General features: G+C 57.3%; 1 protein-coding gene across 2 annotated transcripts in view; it reads left to right on the top strand.

Moving 5' to 3' along the window:
• Positions 1-13,111, top strand: part of SPECC1L (sperm antigen with calponin homology and coiled-coil domains 1 like) — a 170,098-nt gene extending 156,987 nt beyond the window's left edge. For both annotated transcript variants that reach the window (XM_012749269.2, XM_012749270.3), the window contains exons 14-16: positions 8,111-8,227; positions 8,990-9,049; positions 10,508-13,111. In XM_012749269.2, coding sequence (XP_012604723.1) covers positions 8,111-8,227; positions 8,990-9,049; positions 10,508-10,597 — 267 coding nt within the window. In that variant the 3' untranslated portion in view covers positions 10,598-13,111. The remainder of the gene's footprint in view (positions 1-8,110; positions 8,228-8,989; positions 9,050-10,507) is intronic.
• The last annotated feature ends 5,233 nt before the right edge of the window (positions 13,112-18,344 follow it).

Below are 18,344 nucleotides of genomic sequence, written 5' to 3'. Positions count from 1 at the left end.
CTGCCTCTGCCCGAGTGCGGGCCTGGGGACGCTTCTGTCCGTGGCTCAGATGGGCGTGTCAGCAGAGAGACGAATCGTGGCCTTTGGCTTCCTGCCATGTGCCCATAAAAGTGGCTTTTCCTTAAATAGATGAGAACTTAATAGCTATTTAAAAAGCATGTGGTAGGCCGGGCGCGGTGGCGCATGCCTGTCACCCTAGCACTCTGGGAGGCCGAGGCGGGTGGATTGCTCGAGGTCAGGAGTTAGAAACCAGCCTGAGCAAGAGCGAGACCCCGTCTCTACTATAAACAGAAAGAAATTAATTGGCCAACTAATATATATAGAAAAAATTAGCCAGGCACGGTGGCGCATGCCTGTAGTCCCAGCTGCTCGGGAGGCTGAGGCAGCAGGATTGCTTGAGCCCAGGAGTTTGAGGTTGCTCTGAGCTAGGATGACACCATGGCACTCACTCTAGCCTGGGCAACAAAGCAAGACTCTGTCTCAAAATAAATAAATAAAATAAAATAAAAAGCATGTGGTAGTGGGGGTATTTTTTATGGCCCTTAACTAAACGTAAAACAAAACATTTTAAGATAATTTATGACATATTCTTCATCTTCTTTGTGGAGGTTTGTGTACTTGGCTGTTACATCCCTACCTCAGCTGTCAGTGCTGAAGCAGCCCACCTGAAGGCCACAGGCAGCAGATGTGACGTCTGACGCTGGCCCTTCCATCCCAGGTGAAGAAGCAGTGGGTGGAAACCACCTAGCCAGTCCCTGGAAGGGGCAAGGATGCAAAGTCTGAGTCGGGGTCTTTGTGAGGGTGGAGGACATCAGTGGCACTGTGAAACAGGCCCTGCCTGTCCCCATCATGTTGCTGAGTCGTCATTTCCTGGACAGAAGGACATGGGCCTTTAGGAGAAAATGGGGCAGAGCTCCTCAGTCACATCTGTTTTGAACTTTCGTTCTGACATGTCATCTCTCTTGTTTTGTCCACCCTAATGCAAACAAAATTATCTTGTAGAGTAGGAACACCCTAAATTGATCTGAAAACCAAATGCAAAATCCAAATTCATTAATAAGGAATTTGCATTGTAATTACTAGTATATTCTCTGTGTCTCTATTTTAAAAAGAAAATCCTTCTTAGACTGGCACCATTGCCTGGGAATAGTGAATGACAGAAAGTCCTTCCATTAGTGTGCATTCCCCTATAACATGTGAGTTTGGGCTGTAAGAGTAGTTTACTTCAGAGGGCCTGTTCCAGGAGCCGCAGAGGAGGAGGCAGGCGGGGGACCTCGGTCCTGCAGCCCCTCCGTTAATCTGCAGGGCAGGGAAACCCCTGGAAGATAAGGACTTTCCTTAAGCACTGAAAATGCCACTTTTCAAAAAAGAGAAATTCTATTTCTAGACGACCTTTGTGAAATAAAAATGTTGCAAAAAAGTGTATCTGTGAAAATTATAACACTATTATAGGTCATTTTACTTGTGCTGTGCTGGCATCTTAAAACCTGATTTCTCAGCCAGGCACGGTGGCTCACACCTATGGTGCCAACACTTCAGAAGGCCAAGGCAGGACGATTGCTTGAGCCCAGGCTGAGCAACATGATGATGCTCCATCTGTTAAAAACAAAAAACACCTGATTTACAGCTGCCTCTCCTTAATTGCCATTGCTTGTGATAGTTTATGCAACCTACACGTTACCAGCTACAGGAGACTTTAAATCCTCTTGGCCTCTCAGCAGCATGACTGTGTCACCACTCTCTCCTGTTTGTTTTTGAGACAAGGTCTTGGTCTGTTGTCCGGGCTAGAGTGCAGTGGCATGATCATAGCTCACTGCAGCCTCCAACTCCTGGGCTCAAGCTATCCTCCTCCCACATCGGCCTCCTCAAGTGCTGGGATTACAGATGTGAGCCAGCACACCTGGCCAACTCTCTTCTGTTCTAAACGTGTTCTTCCTTTGCCTTCTGGTTTCTCTCCTCCCTCTCTGGCCTTCCCCTGTGTCCTGTTAAAGGCTATTCTTGGTGTGCCCGTTATTAGTGGGAGTTTTAAAGGGCTGGGTTTGAGGCTTCCTTCCTCACTGCCTACTGTGGCCGTCCTGAGGTCATTCCACCTGGGACTCTGGTGACACCATGTCTTCTGTCTCCCTGTCCTGCTCCCCTGAGCTCCCAACCCGCATGTCAGCACCACATGTCAGTACTTTGGGTGTCTCCAAGGTACCTTACACTTAACATGTCAAAAACCTGCCCTTCATCTGCTCAGCGCCTACCCTCCAGCAAACTCTGCCTCCCGGGAGGTCACCACGGGCATCTGGTGCTACCCCCAAAAGCCAAGGGCCGTCCTCGGCACCACACACACTCTCCCTCCTCATGTCCAGTCTGTCACCAAGTCGAGTTTGCTTTACCGCCCAAGTGTCTTCGTAGCCCTCCCTTTCCCACCTGCCACCCTAGCCCATCCTGCCACCGACCTCTCAGCCACAGTCCAGCTGGCCTCTGATGTCCCCTCCACACTTCTCTTTGAGGCCTCCTCAAGCCATGGACCGTGTCAGATCCACCTGTCAGCTCACCCATGAGAGACCTGATCCTGGCGCCTGGCCACTCATGAGTGGCCTCGGGTGGCGATTCACTGAATGGGCAAATGAACCTTCGGAAAGAGCCTTCCATTCCCAGGTCTTCTGCCCAGCTGGCTCAGCTGCCCTTTCCCCCAGCTGCCCCCAGATCCATGGCTGTGGCCACGTCCACATGTGGATTTCATGCTGGGGCCACAGACCTGAACATGTCACTCTCTGCTCCGCTCCGAGCTGGAGGTCTCCTCTACATTAGTGGAAGAACACGGCTCCAGGTCCTTTACTCTTCTGTTTTATGCTGATCCCTCGTAAGGCCTTTGCAGGCCTGCAGAGACACTGCCAGACGGGAGGCCACACGCCCTGCGAGCTCTGCCGCTTGGCACATGAACCACTTTGAAGTAGGCAAGTGTAGAGCACATTTCCTACAAGTGTTTTTTGAGTGAAAGCTTTCGTAGTTGGGACTTTGAGAGAATTTGTTATCTGAGTTCCTCACCCAAATCTCAGAGGAAGGAGAGAGAGGAGGAAGGCCTTACACACATGCAGCCACGTGGTATCACTCCAGAGTTCCACATGAAGGCAGGTAGAGGTTCACAAGTCACAGGCGTACCATGATGGTCAATGCAACTGTGGCCCTGCACCCAGGAGTGGGGCTGTAGTAAGGGAAGGAGTGGCCTAGGCACGTTCTTGGTGATCCTGTTGGTGTCTTGAGCTGGCCTGGTGCCATCTGGTACCAGTTTTCCCTGCAATAAGTAAATAGAGCCCTAAAATCCTTTACATGTGCAGAGCATATCACAGTTTCACAGCAGGTTGATGGCTCAACTTGTGTGGGCCAAGGTTTGCACGTCCACCTTACAGAACCCGACCGAGCCCGGGTCATGTGCCCAGGAAGCGTCAGGCCTGGTGCAAGCCACCTTTAGCTGAACGATGAAGGCCTCAGGATCTTCCACCCATCCCTGCTCTCTCCGGGCAGCCTAGAGCCCATTCGTGGTCCGTGGCTCACGTTTGGTTTGGGAACAGCTGGCAGGTCACCCATGTGGCCGTGCCTGGTGGGTGGCAGTGTGCAGGGTCCCTCACCGGGTGCTGGCTACCAAACAAGGGGTCTTCATTGGATGGGGAAGGGAGAAGCTCTTTCCCCGGTGATTCAGTATGATTTTGTACCTTTCCGTGTACTTCTTCAAGATACCTCCTAATATGACTGAGCTGTCACAGCCATTTAACAAGGAGCTCCAGGGAGGAGATCAGAGCAGATTCTCCCGCCTTCCTGTGCCAGCTTTCTAGAAAACCAGCTTTGTTGTTTGTAGGCCTTTATATCTTTAGTCGACATTGTTTCATTTTATTAGACTTTCACCCTGAATGTTACAAACAATGAAGCAGCTGGTGGGATTGGGAGCAGAGGGCCTGTTCTTTTGGGCTGTAAGCTTCTGCCCCACTTTCATGGGATCACCCCTGTTTCAAAGCCTGCCTCATTTTCCCCATAGGGTCTCTTTGGATGGAGGGTAGGAAGCAGACGAGTGAGTGTGTGCTCGGGTTTTATTTGGTTTCGCTACTTATGGGCCCCAGCTTAGCGTGTCGGGTGTCCTGGGGGTGGGGTCACCTGGTCTGGCTCCCCACCACCCACTGCAGGTTAAAGGAGGTGGTGACACCTGCCAGCCTGCCTTGGTTTGGGCTTTAGTTTTGATTTGAAAATTTGGTTGTAAGTTACTCAAATGTTAACTCCCCCTAGCCTGGAACTCAAGGAGCCATTGTTTTTCTTTTGGTTCACGTAGCTGGCATGTTTTGTGAATGAAGTCTCAGGCAGGCTGGGGTGGGGGTGGGGGTGCAGCAGCGCCTCCCCAGTGGAGTGTTAAGTTTGTCTTGAGGAAGCCGAGGTTCCCACAGCTGGGCAGCTGGGAACACAGGAGCCTGTGCCTCAGGGCGCCGAGCAGTGAGACCAGGCACGTCCGCGGCCCTGCTGCGTTTGAGGGAGCAGAAGGGGCGGCCATGGCAGGAAGTGGAGGTTTGTTTTCCTCCAGAAGTGAACGTGACCTCTGGCGGTAAGATGCTGCCACTGGCCTTGCACAGAGTTCCGCACGTTAGTGGGAAGCTTCCTGGCCCTCTCCGTGCAGGGATCCCCGGCATCCTTGGCTCCTACATCACGCACTTGGGCCTGAGACCTGGCCTTTTTTTCTTAAGTCCCTTTAATAGACTTTTTCCTCTGCATTTTGAACAAAGGGCTCTGCATTTTCATTCTGTGCTGGGCCCTGGAAATGATGTAGGGTATCAGGCCTGGCCCGTTCTTCATCTGCTTCGCATACTTCATTCCTGCCTCTCCCTGCACCCAGCGGTGGAGATGGAGCTTTGCGTGGAGCATTAGGACGTCTCACCTGAACACCTAAGGGAAAGCAGGCCAGTGCTTCTGTGAGGGGCAGATTTGACTTTGAACAAGCCCACAGGTCGGCTGTGTGGCCTGGGCGGGTGTCCTGGCCTTCCTGAGGCTCAGCCTCCTTCCAGCTGCTCCAAGGTGACTGTGAGGATTGAAGTGCTATACTGCTCACAGGACGCCGGAGGTAGAGCTTCTGTCCCATCTTCCCTGCCGTGGCCAGGCACTTCTCCCTGGTCCTAATTTCCCCCTATGGAACTGACCGCCCAGTTGGCTGCTTCCTGAGATTGAGATAAGATAAAAGGGGCTGGGTGTGTGTGTGTGTGTTGGGGGGGTGGCCCCGGCCAGCAATAACTGCTAGCACGTTTGTTGCAAGGCACCTTCACAAGATCCTCAGAACCCTGCAGGGGTGGTGACTGTTAACTCGCCAGACAGAGACCCTCAGGAAGGGCAGCCCATGCCTCTTGGAGATGTAGCAGGTCTTACTCTCTGGACTGTGCCTTCCTGGCGGGGAAGTCTGAGGACGGCGGTGCTGAGGCAGAGAGGGTGCCGTCCTGGCCAGGCGTTTTGGGAGCCCTGACGTCAGCAGACGCAGCATACCAGCCATGGCAAGCTTGTTGCCACCTTCCCTCTACCTCCCGGCAGGTTTTCATCCCTTTGTGCCTTAATCCAGTCACCTTTTGCACAGCAGCTTATAATAAGGTCACAGCAGGGAGCAGCAGATGATCAGGTTAACGGGAGGACATGACTTAGGGAAGTAACTTCTCAGCTCGTGCTTTGAGTAGCAGCCCCTAGAGGGCAGCGTTCTGAGCATGAGCAGTCAGGGGCCAGAAAATAGGTTTGGAGGATGCAGCTGATGAGAAGTCAGCCTCCTGCTGCTCCATGTGGCCTGCTAGTCTGTGAGGCCACTTGGAGCTGCCAGGCCAGACCACAGGGTGCGGGGCACCTGGCCTGGTCTGGCCCTCACTGGTTGCACAGACTGACCCTGGCAGCTCTGAGGCTCATTCCCCACCATCCCCACTTGCCTTTGTCTCTGAGCTGCAGGTCTCCCCACTTGGTAAAGTGCTTTGTGAATCACTCATTCCTGGGAGGGGAGAGAAATGCTGCCGGGAAGCTGGGCCGTTTGCCGTAAAAAATAAAATGTGGGCTTTCTCAGCCACCTAGAAAGCTTACTCTCCATGCAGTTAAAGGAGGTATGAAATAAACAGGAAGATGTGAAGCAAGAAGTGTGGGGAAGTGTTCTTCACCCGGTGGCATCTACATAAAGTGTGTGGATTAGCAAAATTTTAACATGTAGATTCATCTTACAAAAGGATTCTTGCAAATAAGGGTAAAGGCTACATATCAGCTGAGTTGCAGTAGCATAAAAACTATTCTGAATGAGGCTGGGCGAGGTGGCTCACGCCTGTAGTCCTAGCTCTCTGGGAGGCCGAGGCGGGCAGATTGCTCGAGGTCAGGAGTTCAGAACCAGCCTGAGCAAGAGCGAGACCCTGTCTCTACTAAAAATAGAAAGAAATTAATTGGCCAACTAATAAATTAGCTGGGCATGGTGGCACATGCCTGTAGTCCCAGCTACTCAGGAGGCTGAGGCAGGAGGATCGCTTGAGCCTAGGAGTTTGAGGTTGCTGTGAGCTAGGCTGACGTCACGGCACTCACTCTAGCCTGGGCAACAGAGCGAGACTCTGTCTCAAAAAAAAAAAATTATTCTGAATGATACATTCCTTTTGTAACTGCAAATCACCTGTAATTTAAATACAGAATGAGGTGCTCCTTAAAGTCGAGAAGATTCCCTGAGAGGTGTGGTATGGAGAACACACAGCCCAGCCTTAATTGGCTCCTCATGCAAGATGGCAATTGTCAAATAGAGACATCTGTAAATTGCAGAGGTGTTTGTTTTATTATTGCCTCTTTTTTTTCTTTTTTTAAGACCTGAGGTCTCACCCTGTTGCCCAGGCTGGAGTGCAGTGGCACCATCAGAGCTCACTGTAGCCTCAAAACCCTGGGTTCAAGAGATCCTCCCACCTCAGCCTCCTGAGTAGCTGAGACTACAGGTGTGTGTGCCACCTTAAGTTGCAGCAAATCGTAGAGGGTTTATGATGTACCTCAGTTCTTTGCTTACAGTCCCTGATCACAGAGGTCAAGCTGAGTCATGACTCTTCTTAACACAGGACAGCCCTCCTCCTCCCCAGCGCTCCTCTCCCCAGCGGAGCTGACGCCATGGCCCGTGGGGCTGGGGAACCCCGTGTGCACGTTCCCCTTCCCCATACTGGACACTGATGAGATGTATGCACAGGGCATTGAGGCATTTAATTAAATCAATAAATTCTACCTGCCTCATCAAAGACATTTTTTAAAGAAAAACTTGTATTTTAAAATTTTATCATTATTATTATTATTTTGAGACAGTATCTCACTCTGTTGCCCAGGCTGGAGTGCAGTGGCATCATCATAGCCCACTGCAACCTCAAACTCCTTCAAGCTGTCCTCCTACCTCAGCTTACCTAGTAACTGGGACTGCAGGCCAGCACCACCACACCCGGCTAATTTTCCTAATTTTTGTGGAGACAGGGTCTCACTCTTGTTCAGGTTGGTCATTTCATTATTTTTTAACCATGAGTGTATGGTGGTGAAAACTACAGTGATCACCAGTGTATGTGGCACCAAGGCCTTAACCGGGGGGCTCAGGGGGCTGCAGTGTGACTCTCCTTGGCTTTTCACCGTCAGACCATGGCACAGTGAAAAGGGCAGATGGTATCTTCACGTGCAGACACACTTTGAGATCCACACTGACTTAGGGATCTTTTAAGTGCTTTAGTAAACAATGGAGAATAAGTTGCATTTTAATAAATGGTTCTTTAAAGGTCATTGGATGTCACCATATCTTCCAGTCTGTGCTGTCACCCCAGCAGGTTGTGGTAGAGAGCAGGCTCAGCAGCGTGGAGGCCTCTCCATGTCTGAAGCAGTTTATAAATCATGTCACAGACACCATGTGTGGCACCAGGCCCAAGTATGACCATTCAGGGGCATCAGCCTGCAGCTGGGTGGGATGGGTAGGGAAGTCACAGACACCAGGTTAGCCCCCAAAATGCTGTGGTTTGGTTTGTGTTTTGGAGGCCATGTGGCATCTGAGAGCTTCTCCGTCCTCCCTGGCATCTCCTGAGAGCATCACCCTGTGCGTTGCTCATGTGTTTTTCTTCCTTTCTTTCAGAACATTGACATCACCAACTTCAGCAGCAGCTGGAACGACGGGCTGGCCTTCTGTGCCCTCTTGCACACGTATCTGCCAGCCCACATTCCATATCAGGAGCTGAACAGCCAAGATAAGGTAAGGCAGGCTCTGGAAGGGCCGGCTCCTGGCGTCCACCTTGCTGCAGGGGAGACGGTGAGCGTGAGGGTCAGTCAGTGCCTTCCATCACAGGTCATGCCACAGCACTGGCTGGAGCACCTCACTCCAGCTCCCTCTTACTTTGGTGTGAACCCACCAGTCCTGGCCCACTGTGTGGAACATTTGGCCTGTGCAGAGTTCCCCACGTGATGTCATTCCCAGTCAGAGCAGCCAGTCCTTCCTGGGTGACAATATTTAGGATCAAGGGCTTCACCAGGAAGTGGCTGAGGAGGGAGCTGTTCAAGGCAAGAGCAGTCAGGCAGCACCAACCAGGCTTGCCCCTACCCTGCAGCGCCCATTCTGCACTGTGGGCCTCAGAATGGGTGAGAAACACCAGCCCTGTGCACTCCCACGCCACCGTTTGAGGTGTGCCATTCAGAAAGCTCCTTGGGGACCGCATCAGGGGACGACCCAGAGCCCCTGCCCTGCAAACAACCCAGAAAACCCCCCAGGGGATTCATTTGGCAGGTGTTTGCTAACTTCTGGGGTGTGTGTCCAGGAGGCTTGGCGTGGATGTGTCAGGAATGAGCCTTTCCTGTAGTGAGGGAAGAATGAGTGTTGGGAGAGGGGAGTGGACAGGGACCTGTGCCAGGTGGAGGTGGCTGTCATCCTTCAGGTGCGTCTTCACCAGGCAGCTTGTGGGGGCCACGGGACCCTTCTCCTTGTGTTGTGCATGCACTGCTGACACGTTTTCTTTTACAGAGGAGGAACTTCACTCTGGCTTTCCAGGCGGCTGAAAGTGTTGGCATCAAATCCACACTGGTGAGTCCCGTTCCCTGAAAAGCTTTGTCTGTTTTAAGCTGAAACCGTGTGGTCGCTGGGTGCCGTGGTTCCTGGGTGGGCTGGGCCTGGGGAGGATCCTGTCCAGGTGGGGTGCAGACACAGATCTCGCCCTGTGCCCTGGCAGTGTATGCCCACGGACACACCCCACAGGACGGGGCGTGTGAGCCCGGGCCTGGCAGACCTGACACGGGACTGCTCCTCACGGTGGTCTCTTCCATAAACCGGTCCTTCGGGTCAGAAGAAAAATGTCACGTTTGTGAATGTCGCTGTCAGAGGCACATTGCTGAGGGTCTGTCTGCCTTTTGTCAGTCCAGAGGGAGAGGGCGGGGTGGCCTGAGAGGCCGAACAAGAGTTTCCTGCCCTCGCTCCTGGGGGCTGTGGACCCATGTTCCTGGGCCCTTCCTCAGCCTCTGCGCGGCCCCTGCCAGCCTCACAGACAGACTTCTGTCCCCACCAAGCCTGACTGGGTGGCAGAAAATGCTGCAGCCAAGTCCCAAGCCACGGTGCCACACCTAGAGACGCTTTCATTAAGCGAGCTGAGAACGGCAGCATCCTGCACAGCCCTGCAGGGTCACCTCCCATGCCCGGCACCCCCACCCGGACTCGCTGCATCAGAGTATTACACTCGTATTTACAGCGACCACAGGAGAGTCATGCCCCAAGCATGTCTTCTAAATTCATAGAAGTTTGCTTTTTTAGGGTAGGCTCTGTTCAACTGTACAGGGAAAAACAAGTTAAAACATTTTCCCATCACATGTGTAAAGTTCTCATGTATAAAAAGTGAGCAGCTCCCCACCCTAGAAAACGTTCACAGTCCGGATTCTTGCCGTGAACAAGCAGGGTTCCCGTGCTGGTCGCCAAGGGCGCCCTCCCGCGCTGCGCCGCACGTCTGCCTCCTCGCCCACGGACGATCCCGGGCCGGCCCCTCGGGCACTGCCGGCGCTGTCCAGCAGCTGCGTGTCTCTGAGGCCTCGGTCTCATGTTAAAGGCTCTGAGACACCAGGGTGGGGTAGGGGCCACAGTTTCTCAAGTTCATTTTCCTACGATACCAAGGCACAGTTGAAGAACAGTGTCTTCGATGGTTTCAGGTTTGCTTGGTGAAGGTCATCAGAGAGTTGGTTCGGGGGTTCTCCCAAGCTGGGCCTGGGGCTGAAACCCTCCTAGCTCTGTCGGGGGAGCAGGGAGGTGGCCCTGCATTTGGTTCCGGGGCAGCAGTAGCCTCGGGGACGATGCTGACGCCCAGGGAGGGGCACCTCCCAGGGGAACTTGGTGGGGACGGAGCAGGCGTTCTTGCCGGGTCTTTGAGGCGATCATGCTTAGACTAGAAAGCCTTCAAGGCCTGTCCAACGCCCGGACCCCATACCACTGCGGCAAGGAGCCTGTTGGGCCACCAGGAGGTGACCTGCTGTTCTAACCAGGCTTCTCCCTTCTCTTTAGGACATTAATGAAATGGTACGGACTGAACGGCCCGACTGGCAAAACGTGATGCTGTACGTGACAGCGATCTACAAGTACTTTGAAACCTGAGCGCACGTAGGAGCTGCCCGGCCGCTGGGGGACCCTGCACAGACACCGAGCAACACCGACGCCACTAGCCACGCACCCCACACAGCTTCCCGCGACTCTGGCTGCCCCAGCGTGTGAGCCTCCAGCCTGGGGCCTCCGCTTCGGGAGAACTCGGCCATGTGGCCTGAGCTCGGGCCAGGGCTCCTCCCACGTGACCTTCCGCTCAGGCTGTGTGCGCTCAGCTCGCCACGCAGGCCGGCTGGCTGCTGGAGCTCCTTCTGAAGCGAGCACTGCCCGGTATCAGTGCCTGGGGTGCACGAAAGGCTCCTGCAGAACTCGGGAGAAGGGATTAAATTGTGTGGGAAACTGACAGCCTTGCTGAAAGCTCTGGCCACGGCGCTGCTCAGCCGTCGGCTGGTGTAGGTTCCATCGCCGGTGAGGACCAAGGAAGAAAGCCAGTGCCCAGCAGAGGCTGCTGTTTCCCAGCGCTCGTGGCCCTTTACTGGGGCCTGGTTTCGAGGAGCACACACCAGAGAAGTGGATTGGCCACCCCTCCCACGTGACAGGGCCGTCCTGGCCAGTGCGATTGAGGCGTTGTCAGCTGGGGCTAAGAGCATCCAGACAGCACCGCGCAGGCGTTCTGGCGCTCGGGGCTTCCTGCTGCCGAGTTCCCGCGGCTGGGCTGCTCGCGGCAGGACGCGGTTGCAGAGTCCCCTCTGGTGCTCTGCGACCTGCCCTCCAGCCGGGAAGCGGTTGGAGCCCCAGCTCTAGCTTTAGGCTTCTGGACAAAAGAATTGGTCATAAGGAATTCTCCTAGTTAAAATTTTTGTTTTGTTATGCACGATATTGGGGAAAAATAGCTGCTGTTCTGTTAGTACCAAAGTTAAATTGTTTTATAAGCATAGAAATGCAAAATCTGGACATTAGTATGGCAAGAGCAAGAAATGAAGTAGGGAGTAGCAGGAGAAAAAAGTAAACAACTTTAGGGAGCCCAGACAGCGTTACTTCCGAGTCACTGAGACACGATCCCCTTAGGCAAGAGTTTAAGAAAGTGCCTTAACTCTCCTTGTAGGGTGGCCGGCTGCCCTCCACGGCCAGGGCAGGGTGGCGTCAGGGTACTGCCCTCCCAGCTTCTAGGTCCACGCTGTTTGAACCAAAGCCTTATGTAGAGGCGGTCTGTTGACACAACATTCAGGCTGGCACTTAACAGCCCTTTTTGGGAACAGGGAGCCTCTGTCTCATGTGTGCCTAACACGGTAGCTGCCGGTTTGAACACTGTCAAGACTGACAATTTCCGGCGCGCAGCTGTGTTTGGCCCTGCAAAGCACCATGTGGAAGGCTGGCCAGCAGGGAAGCAGGGCGCTGCACCACGGGCTGGGTGAAAGGAAAGGGGCTCCCAGGAGGCCCACCCAGCCCACCGTGGGCTGGGGTCTTCATTCAAGCATGATGTTCTAGACTAGGAGTTTGACACATCTGTGCAGCCCAGAAAAGAATGTGGTTGTTACGACGAGGGCTGGGCCCTGGGTGTGGCTGCCGGCACAGCTAGCCAGTAGCTGCCCACAGCCCTGCCCCCATGTTAACCTGGCAGCTCGGCTGCTGCCCCTGGCCAGAAGTGCTTTGGTGAAATGCTTGTTTTTGGCTAAAGGAGAGGTCACGCGAGCAAAGTCAGGCTGCAGAGCACCCTGGAAGACCCCGCAGACAACAGCTCCACAGCGTTGGGCCCTGCCCTCCCCAGCCCCGCTCTATTTTTGTTCCCACCGCTCTGTTGACACCGTGCTGTCGCCACCAGTGCCTGACTGTGTGAGAGTCATTTTCAGATGTCTCTCCACTTAGGTGTCCTAAGTTCTCACTTTTGCTCTCATTTGCCTTCAAGGAGGCCTGTCCACCTGTCTGGACCCAGGGTGTCTGGTCACACTTTTGTTTATTTATTATGTCCTGGGTGGGGGTGTTTTGTCTTTGAATGAGAGGACTTTCCTGGGTCTGAGTTCACAACGTTGTCTCTTGCCGGCCTTGGGAGCCCAGCCTTGGCAGCTCATGCAGTGGGGTGAGGGGTCACTGGAATCTTCTGGAAGAAGGCGGCCACTGCTGATGGGCTGTATCTGCATGGATGGCATTTCCTTTCTGGGACTCCCATGGGTCCAGCATCAACATCAGGCCCTGGGGTCAGTGCCGGGGAAGGACAGTGGCACAGGGAGGCCTGGCTGCGCCCGCTGGAGCCGCCCTCCCCATGGGGGTTTGCATTGGTCCTCGGGGTGTGCCGGAAGCATTACTTTCTGTCTTTTCAAATAGGACCCTCACGACAGTGGGCTTCCGGAGCGACTGTGGCCGGCTGTGTGCCTGGTGCTGTTGGGAGGGGGCTCCTGCTCCTGCTCCAGGCACCGGGCACGGGGCCTCTTCCCCCTTCAAGCACAAGCTTCTCTGCAAAAGGGCCAGTCATGTTTCTATTTCTCGATCGCAGGCTTCTGCTGACTGACCATACTTTGTAATTTTGTTCTAGTAAATATTATTGAATCTATTAAAATGGCTAAAACACAACAGGCGTGGGCTTTTCTAGTTTGCCCTTCCCCCGTCCCTCTGATGTCACGTAAGCCAGAGCTTGCACCACCTCCTGAGCCTGGGGGTGACCCAGGTGAGCCCCGTGACTGCTGAGATTCTGTGACAGGTGCCGAGACCCGAGGAGCAGCATCAGAGCCCCCAGCGTAGCCCAGAATGTGCCTTCCCGGGGGGCGGGCAGACTTATGGAGGGGTTTGTCTGTCATTAGAAGTGTTGTGTCTTCTTGGAGATAATTTTCAGGATATATAAAATTGTGGAGAAGCAAAAACAATATCAATTAGTTAAGAGATCAGTTAAGCCTTTTTCTTCCTGTGTACCTTGTGTAAATCCACTGAGCATGGCCCAGATGACACTGTCTTGTCACCTCTGGGGCACTGTCCCCTGCTCACAGGGAGGCTTGGCGAGCACCCTCACTGGGCCTGAGCCTCCCGGTGTCAGGTCCAGCCACTGCCTGGCTCCCAGGGGCCGAGAGCCCACCTGGCCTGAGGCGAGCTGGGTCCCGTGAGTGCTGGCCCCTCCAGCAGTGGCACGGCCGAGGCTTTGCTGGGACCGGGTTTGGCTCCAGCTCCTCGACACTGCGTCCGCGTCCTCTGCCACGTGGAGGGCCCTGCGCGGCAGGCCTGTGCAGTGGCACCGAGGTGCAGCCTCCACGGGCCAGGAGGAGGGAGGGCCCTGCCCCTGGGGCGGTAAGGCCCGGCCCTCAGCTGCTGTCCAGGGGTGGGGGTGGGGGAGCCCTGGGCGACTGAGGCTCCTGGCCCTTCTGTAGCCCCACTTACCAACCTGCTCAGAGGCTGGCGGGTGAGCACAAGGGCTCTGCTTCCCTCAGGGCGGCACCTGGGGAGGACCTCAGTTCCACCTTGACTAAGGGAAGATTCCAGAGTGTCTGAGGGGCAGCTTTGATGGGTGGGCAGAGGAAACTGATCCTCCATCTGCACCTGTGCCCCACCCCAGCCAGCTTGGGAGGCCAACTCCACAGCCCCATCCCCACAGCCTGCACCTCTCCAAGCCTCAGGTTGCCCTGGGCTCTATTTTGGGTTGTCCCCTAAGTGAAGAACAGGGACAGACATAACTGGTCTCAACACGCTTGCAGCCACCACGTCAGGTGGGTGAGGGGCGGATTCCTGGGGAGCTGGGGTTTAGGGCCCTGGATTCTGGCCAGATTCGCTGGGCTGCGGCTGTTGCGTCTGCAGGCGGCCGGACTCCACCTCCCTGGGGCTGAGTCGCCTCCCTCAGACCGGGGCGCGCCAGGGGCTCCCTCAGACGGGGGGCTGGGTCAGAGTGTGTGGAGTGAGGTTGGCACAGCCTGCCTGCCCTCATCTGCCCGGAGCAGGTGCAGGAAGGAAGGGCTAGTCCTTGTCCCCGCCCCCGGGTGCGTGGGGAGGGACAGGCAGGGCTTGCAGGCTTGAGAGCTGAGTCCTAGGAGGAGGCAGGACCTGGAGGGCCGGACGGATGCTCATCGGAAGTACACGTGCACAGAGGAGAAAGATGGGCCACCACAGAGTGGCATCACACCCAAGGCTTCTGCCCAGAAGAGCATGGACAGGGAGTTGGGACACCTGGGTCCTTCCCCCAGGTCAGCCACCAACACTTGGGACGCTGGGGCTGTTCCCACCTCTGTGGAGTGAGGACCCCTCCTGGACTGTCCTGCCAGGCACCCTCTCTGATGTGGGATAGGGAGGCCTGGCTGCCTGGCTGTCACAGGGCTGGGGGCACAGGGAGCATGGGGACGGCGCTTAGGGCCAGCGTCGGTGGTGGCAGATGACAAGCCCTGGCAGGAGGGGCTGCAAAGGGCTTTCACTGCCCACCACGGAGCCAGGACTCCCCATGGAGCCGTTTCCCCATCTGCACTGACGCCCAGGTCAGCCCTGAGACGGGTTGCAAGCGAGTGGCTGTTTGTCTCAAGACTCAGATGCAGACTCGACGTCTTCCTGGGGGCTACGTTGGAGGCCAGGGGCTGCCCGTGCAGCGGTGATGGCTGCGGTGACTCAGGAACGCCTCCTCTAGCCTGATGCCGCCTTCGTGGGGCCTGCTTTAGTCTGAGGATGAGTAGAGCCCTGTGAGGCCTCCCCACCTGCCACTGGAGAGGTTGGGCAGCACCTCGCAGCGGCCTGGTTGGTTCCCAGGGACCCTTCCTAGCAATCACAGCTGTGTGGGCCTGAGCCTGGCCTGTCTCTCTGATGTAGCTCAGCTGGCCCCAAAGCAAACAATGGGGGCCAGAGGCCACCCAGATGCATCCTGGGCAGGAACAAAGGGCCGGCAGGGCTGGGGCGGGCTGGGCAGCCTAAGAGTGGAGCTCTGGGGCAGGATGGGCCCAGCTGGCCCCACGGCCTGGCCTGAGGAGTCTGGGCCTGGATGGAAGCGTGGGTGCTCACAACCCTCCCAAAGCCTGCCTGGGGCTGGGCAGGGAAACCAAGGCCCAGCGTTGGAAGCTAGGCCTGCAGGTGCTGAGGGGCAGTGGTCTCGTTCAGAACAGGCCTGCCTCTCAGCCCCGTAGCTCCCTCAGGCGTGGAGGGTGGCCCGGCCCAGGCACCTGCACAGGGGCTGCCCCCCCGCCCCAGGCCAGAGCCCCAGGAGAGCTCTGGTGGCTGGGGGTGGCACAGGGATGGCCAGGGGCAGCAAGGCCAAGGCGGAGGAGGTGGCCTTACAGCTTGCGGTTCCCAGAGCACAGGCCCCTGGCTCGAGAAGACACGGGGCAACTCCTGGGGCAGGCAGCTGCTGGACAGCGCCCCACGTGCCGTGCCCGTGGCCGTTGAGCTGCACGGCCCTGGCGTGTGCTCAGTCTCTGGGCAACGGCTTCCCTGGAGACTCGGGCCAGCGCACCTGACAGGTGGCACAGGACCACTGGCAGCACGCCCTCTGCCTCTAACAGGCTGGGGAGGGGTCCCTGGCAGGGAAGGAGCCTGGCCCGGCTGCCCCTCACAGCCTCCTTGGTGCTGGTTCCTCATGGGTGGTGCTGGGGCCCTGGGGCCCTGCCGACCAGCCCTGCCTCAGGACTCGGCTCCCCCACGCTGGGCGCTAGTGCCCAGGAATGGGGGAACCGCCCGCTGAACCCCCAGGGTGAACCGGGAGGGCTTTGGCGCTGGGGCCCCGAGGACCAGCTCTGGAGCGAACCTCCGCTCCCTGGACCAGCCTGGTGAGCGCCCGGCCAGACCCGTGTGGGGAGGTCCGGGCGGGGCGGGTGCTGGGGAGAGCAGCGGAGGGAGAATCAGTGGGGTCCACACGTCGGTCATGAGGTTAGGGGCAAGAGACCCAGAATTGGCCGCATGCCGCATTCTGCCTCACGCGTCCCCACGGCCCCTCAGGGCAACTCTCAAGACGGGGTGCTCCTTGCACGTTTGTAGAGTGAGGACTCAAGTGAACGTGCATCCGACAGGTGTGGGCAGGAGGGTCTGTCCCCACTGTGGAAGGAGCGTGCCGCAAGGGGTGGCCCAGAAAGAAGGCTGGGGCCTCAAGGACCAGGGGGAGGCTCCCTGGCCGGGCAGCGCAGACCGTACCTCGGTCTGGCTCTAGCTTAGCTCTAGGACGTGGCAGTGCAGAAACAGGACAGTCTCATTTTACAGGTGAGGAAACGGGTCGCTTGAAGGCCCACGGAAAAGCCACAGCACCAGGGCAGCCCCAGCGGCTGGTCCCAGGGGCATTGTCCCCACCTGGCGGGAGGAGCTCCCTCCCTGAGGACAGCAAGGGCTGTGGGAGAATGGGGCAGGCGAGCTCCTCCGAGCAGTGGCTCAGCCAGGGCCAGGACTGGGGGGAGGTGAGGGGGCTACAGGCCCGCAGGGGTTGGGGGGTCTGAGGTTGGAAAGGCATCTGGGACAGGGCGCAGGTCGCCAGCACCCCTAGAGTCTCATGTGGGCCTCACCCCCGGGAGTTTAGTTGTCTGGTTCCCAACTCTCCTCTGCCTGGAGCTGGGCCAGGCTGGCCAAATTGAGACAGCAGCCCCAGCTTTGGCCCCAGGGGTGAAACAGGGAGGCTGCAAGACGATCAAGATCAAGGCCGGGTCTAGGCAAGTGCTGGCCACCACACCGGCTCTGGGCTCCTCCCGACATGCTGGCCAGGAGCCTGCGCATCCACCAGCCACACCCACCCTCTCCTCCCTGCAGAGTGGCGGCTGCTGTGGGAGAGGTCATGCCCCCGTCCTGGCCTCAGCCTTAGGGTCCAGCTGGCCCTGGCAAGCCCCTCCACCCTGGGCCTCTAGTCTCAACCTGGCCAGTCTCGGGAGTTTCTAGAATGCAAGAGTTCCTGCCAGCCCTTGGCCACCAATGCTCTGGCCATCTGACTCAGCCTTCCTGCTGGGAACAAAACTGGGGTTAGTTAGGTTAGTCCACATCCAACCAGATGCAGGGTCGAAGGGGAGTCCCTTTTGCATGGCTGCGCTGGGGCTGGATGTGAGGTCGTCCGGAACTAGAAGCCTCCAGAAGATGGGGGGATGGGCCGTGGGGAGGAAATTCCCGGCCCCAGAGTCTGAGATTCTGTTAGTCTGGGGTGCAGAGGCGATTCCCCACCTTCCTGTTCAGAGAAGGGGGGAGGGAGGACCAGGGCCACACAGGGCACAGGGCTGTGGGGACACCAGGGTCCCTGGCTCAAGGTCCGGGATGGAAGAGCAGAGGGGGCACTGGAAGTTGGGACCAGCTTCCAGGAGGCATCCTGCGAGCTCAGTTCCAGCCACCAGCAGCAGCCCCGGGCAAGGCTCAGGAAAGGCGGGTGGGGGCGGCGGGGCGAGGGCCAGGCGGGCGTGAGCGCTGCGGCGGGGCTGGGCTTCGCCTTCGGAAACTGGGGGCCGCGGAAAGACGGGAGGAGCGGGCACCGGGGCTTCCCGGGCGCAGCAGGGCTCTGGGGAGGGAGGCGCAGGGGCCACATCCAGCCCGGCTCGGACAAGAAACAGCGGAGGCGGCCCTGGGGACTTCTTGGAGCGAGGTGGGACCGGAGGGCTTCAAAGGGCAGGGAGGGACTCCGGCCGAGACTCGGGACAGGGAGGGTGTGGCGCTGGAGGCGGCGGCCCGCACGCACGCGAGCCGGGAGGGCCGCGCCGGGGGGCGCGGGCGGGGGGCGCGGCGCGGCCCAGGCCCGTCACGGCCTCGCGCTGCCGGGGACGTCGGTGGGCCTCGCGGACGGCGCCTCTGGTCGTCCGCCAGCGTCGGGGGCCTCGGTTTCCCCGCGCGGCGGGGCGGGGCGGGGGCAGCGCGGGCTGGGAGCCGCCTGCAGGGGGCGCGCGCGAGC

Source organism: Microcebus murinus, chromosome 22 (assembly GCF_040939455.1).
Source record: "Microcebus murinus isolate Inina chromosome 22, M.murinus_Inina_mat1.0, whole genome shotgun sequence".
Lineage (NCBI taxonomy): Eukaryota > Metazoa > Chordata > Mammalia > Primates > Cheirogaleidae > Microcebus > Microcebus murinus.
Note: the sequence above shows the minus strand (reverse complement) of the source record. Positions and strands in the feature narration are given on the sequence as shown.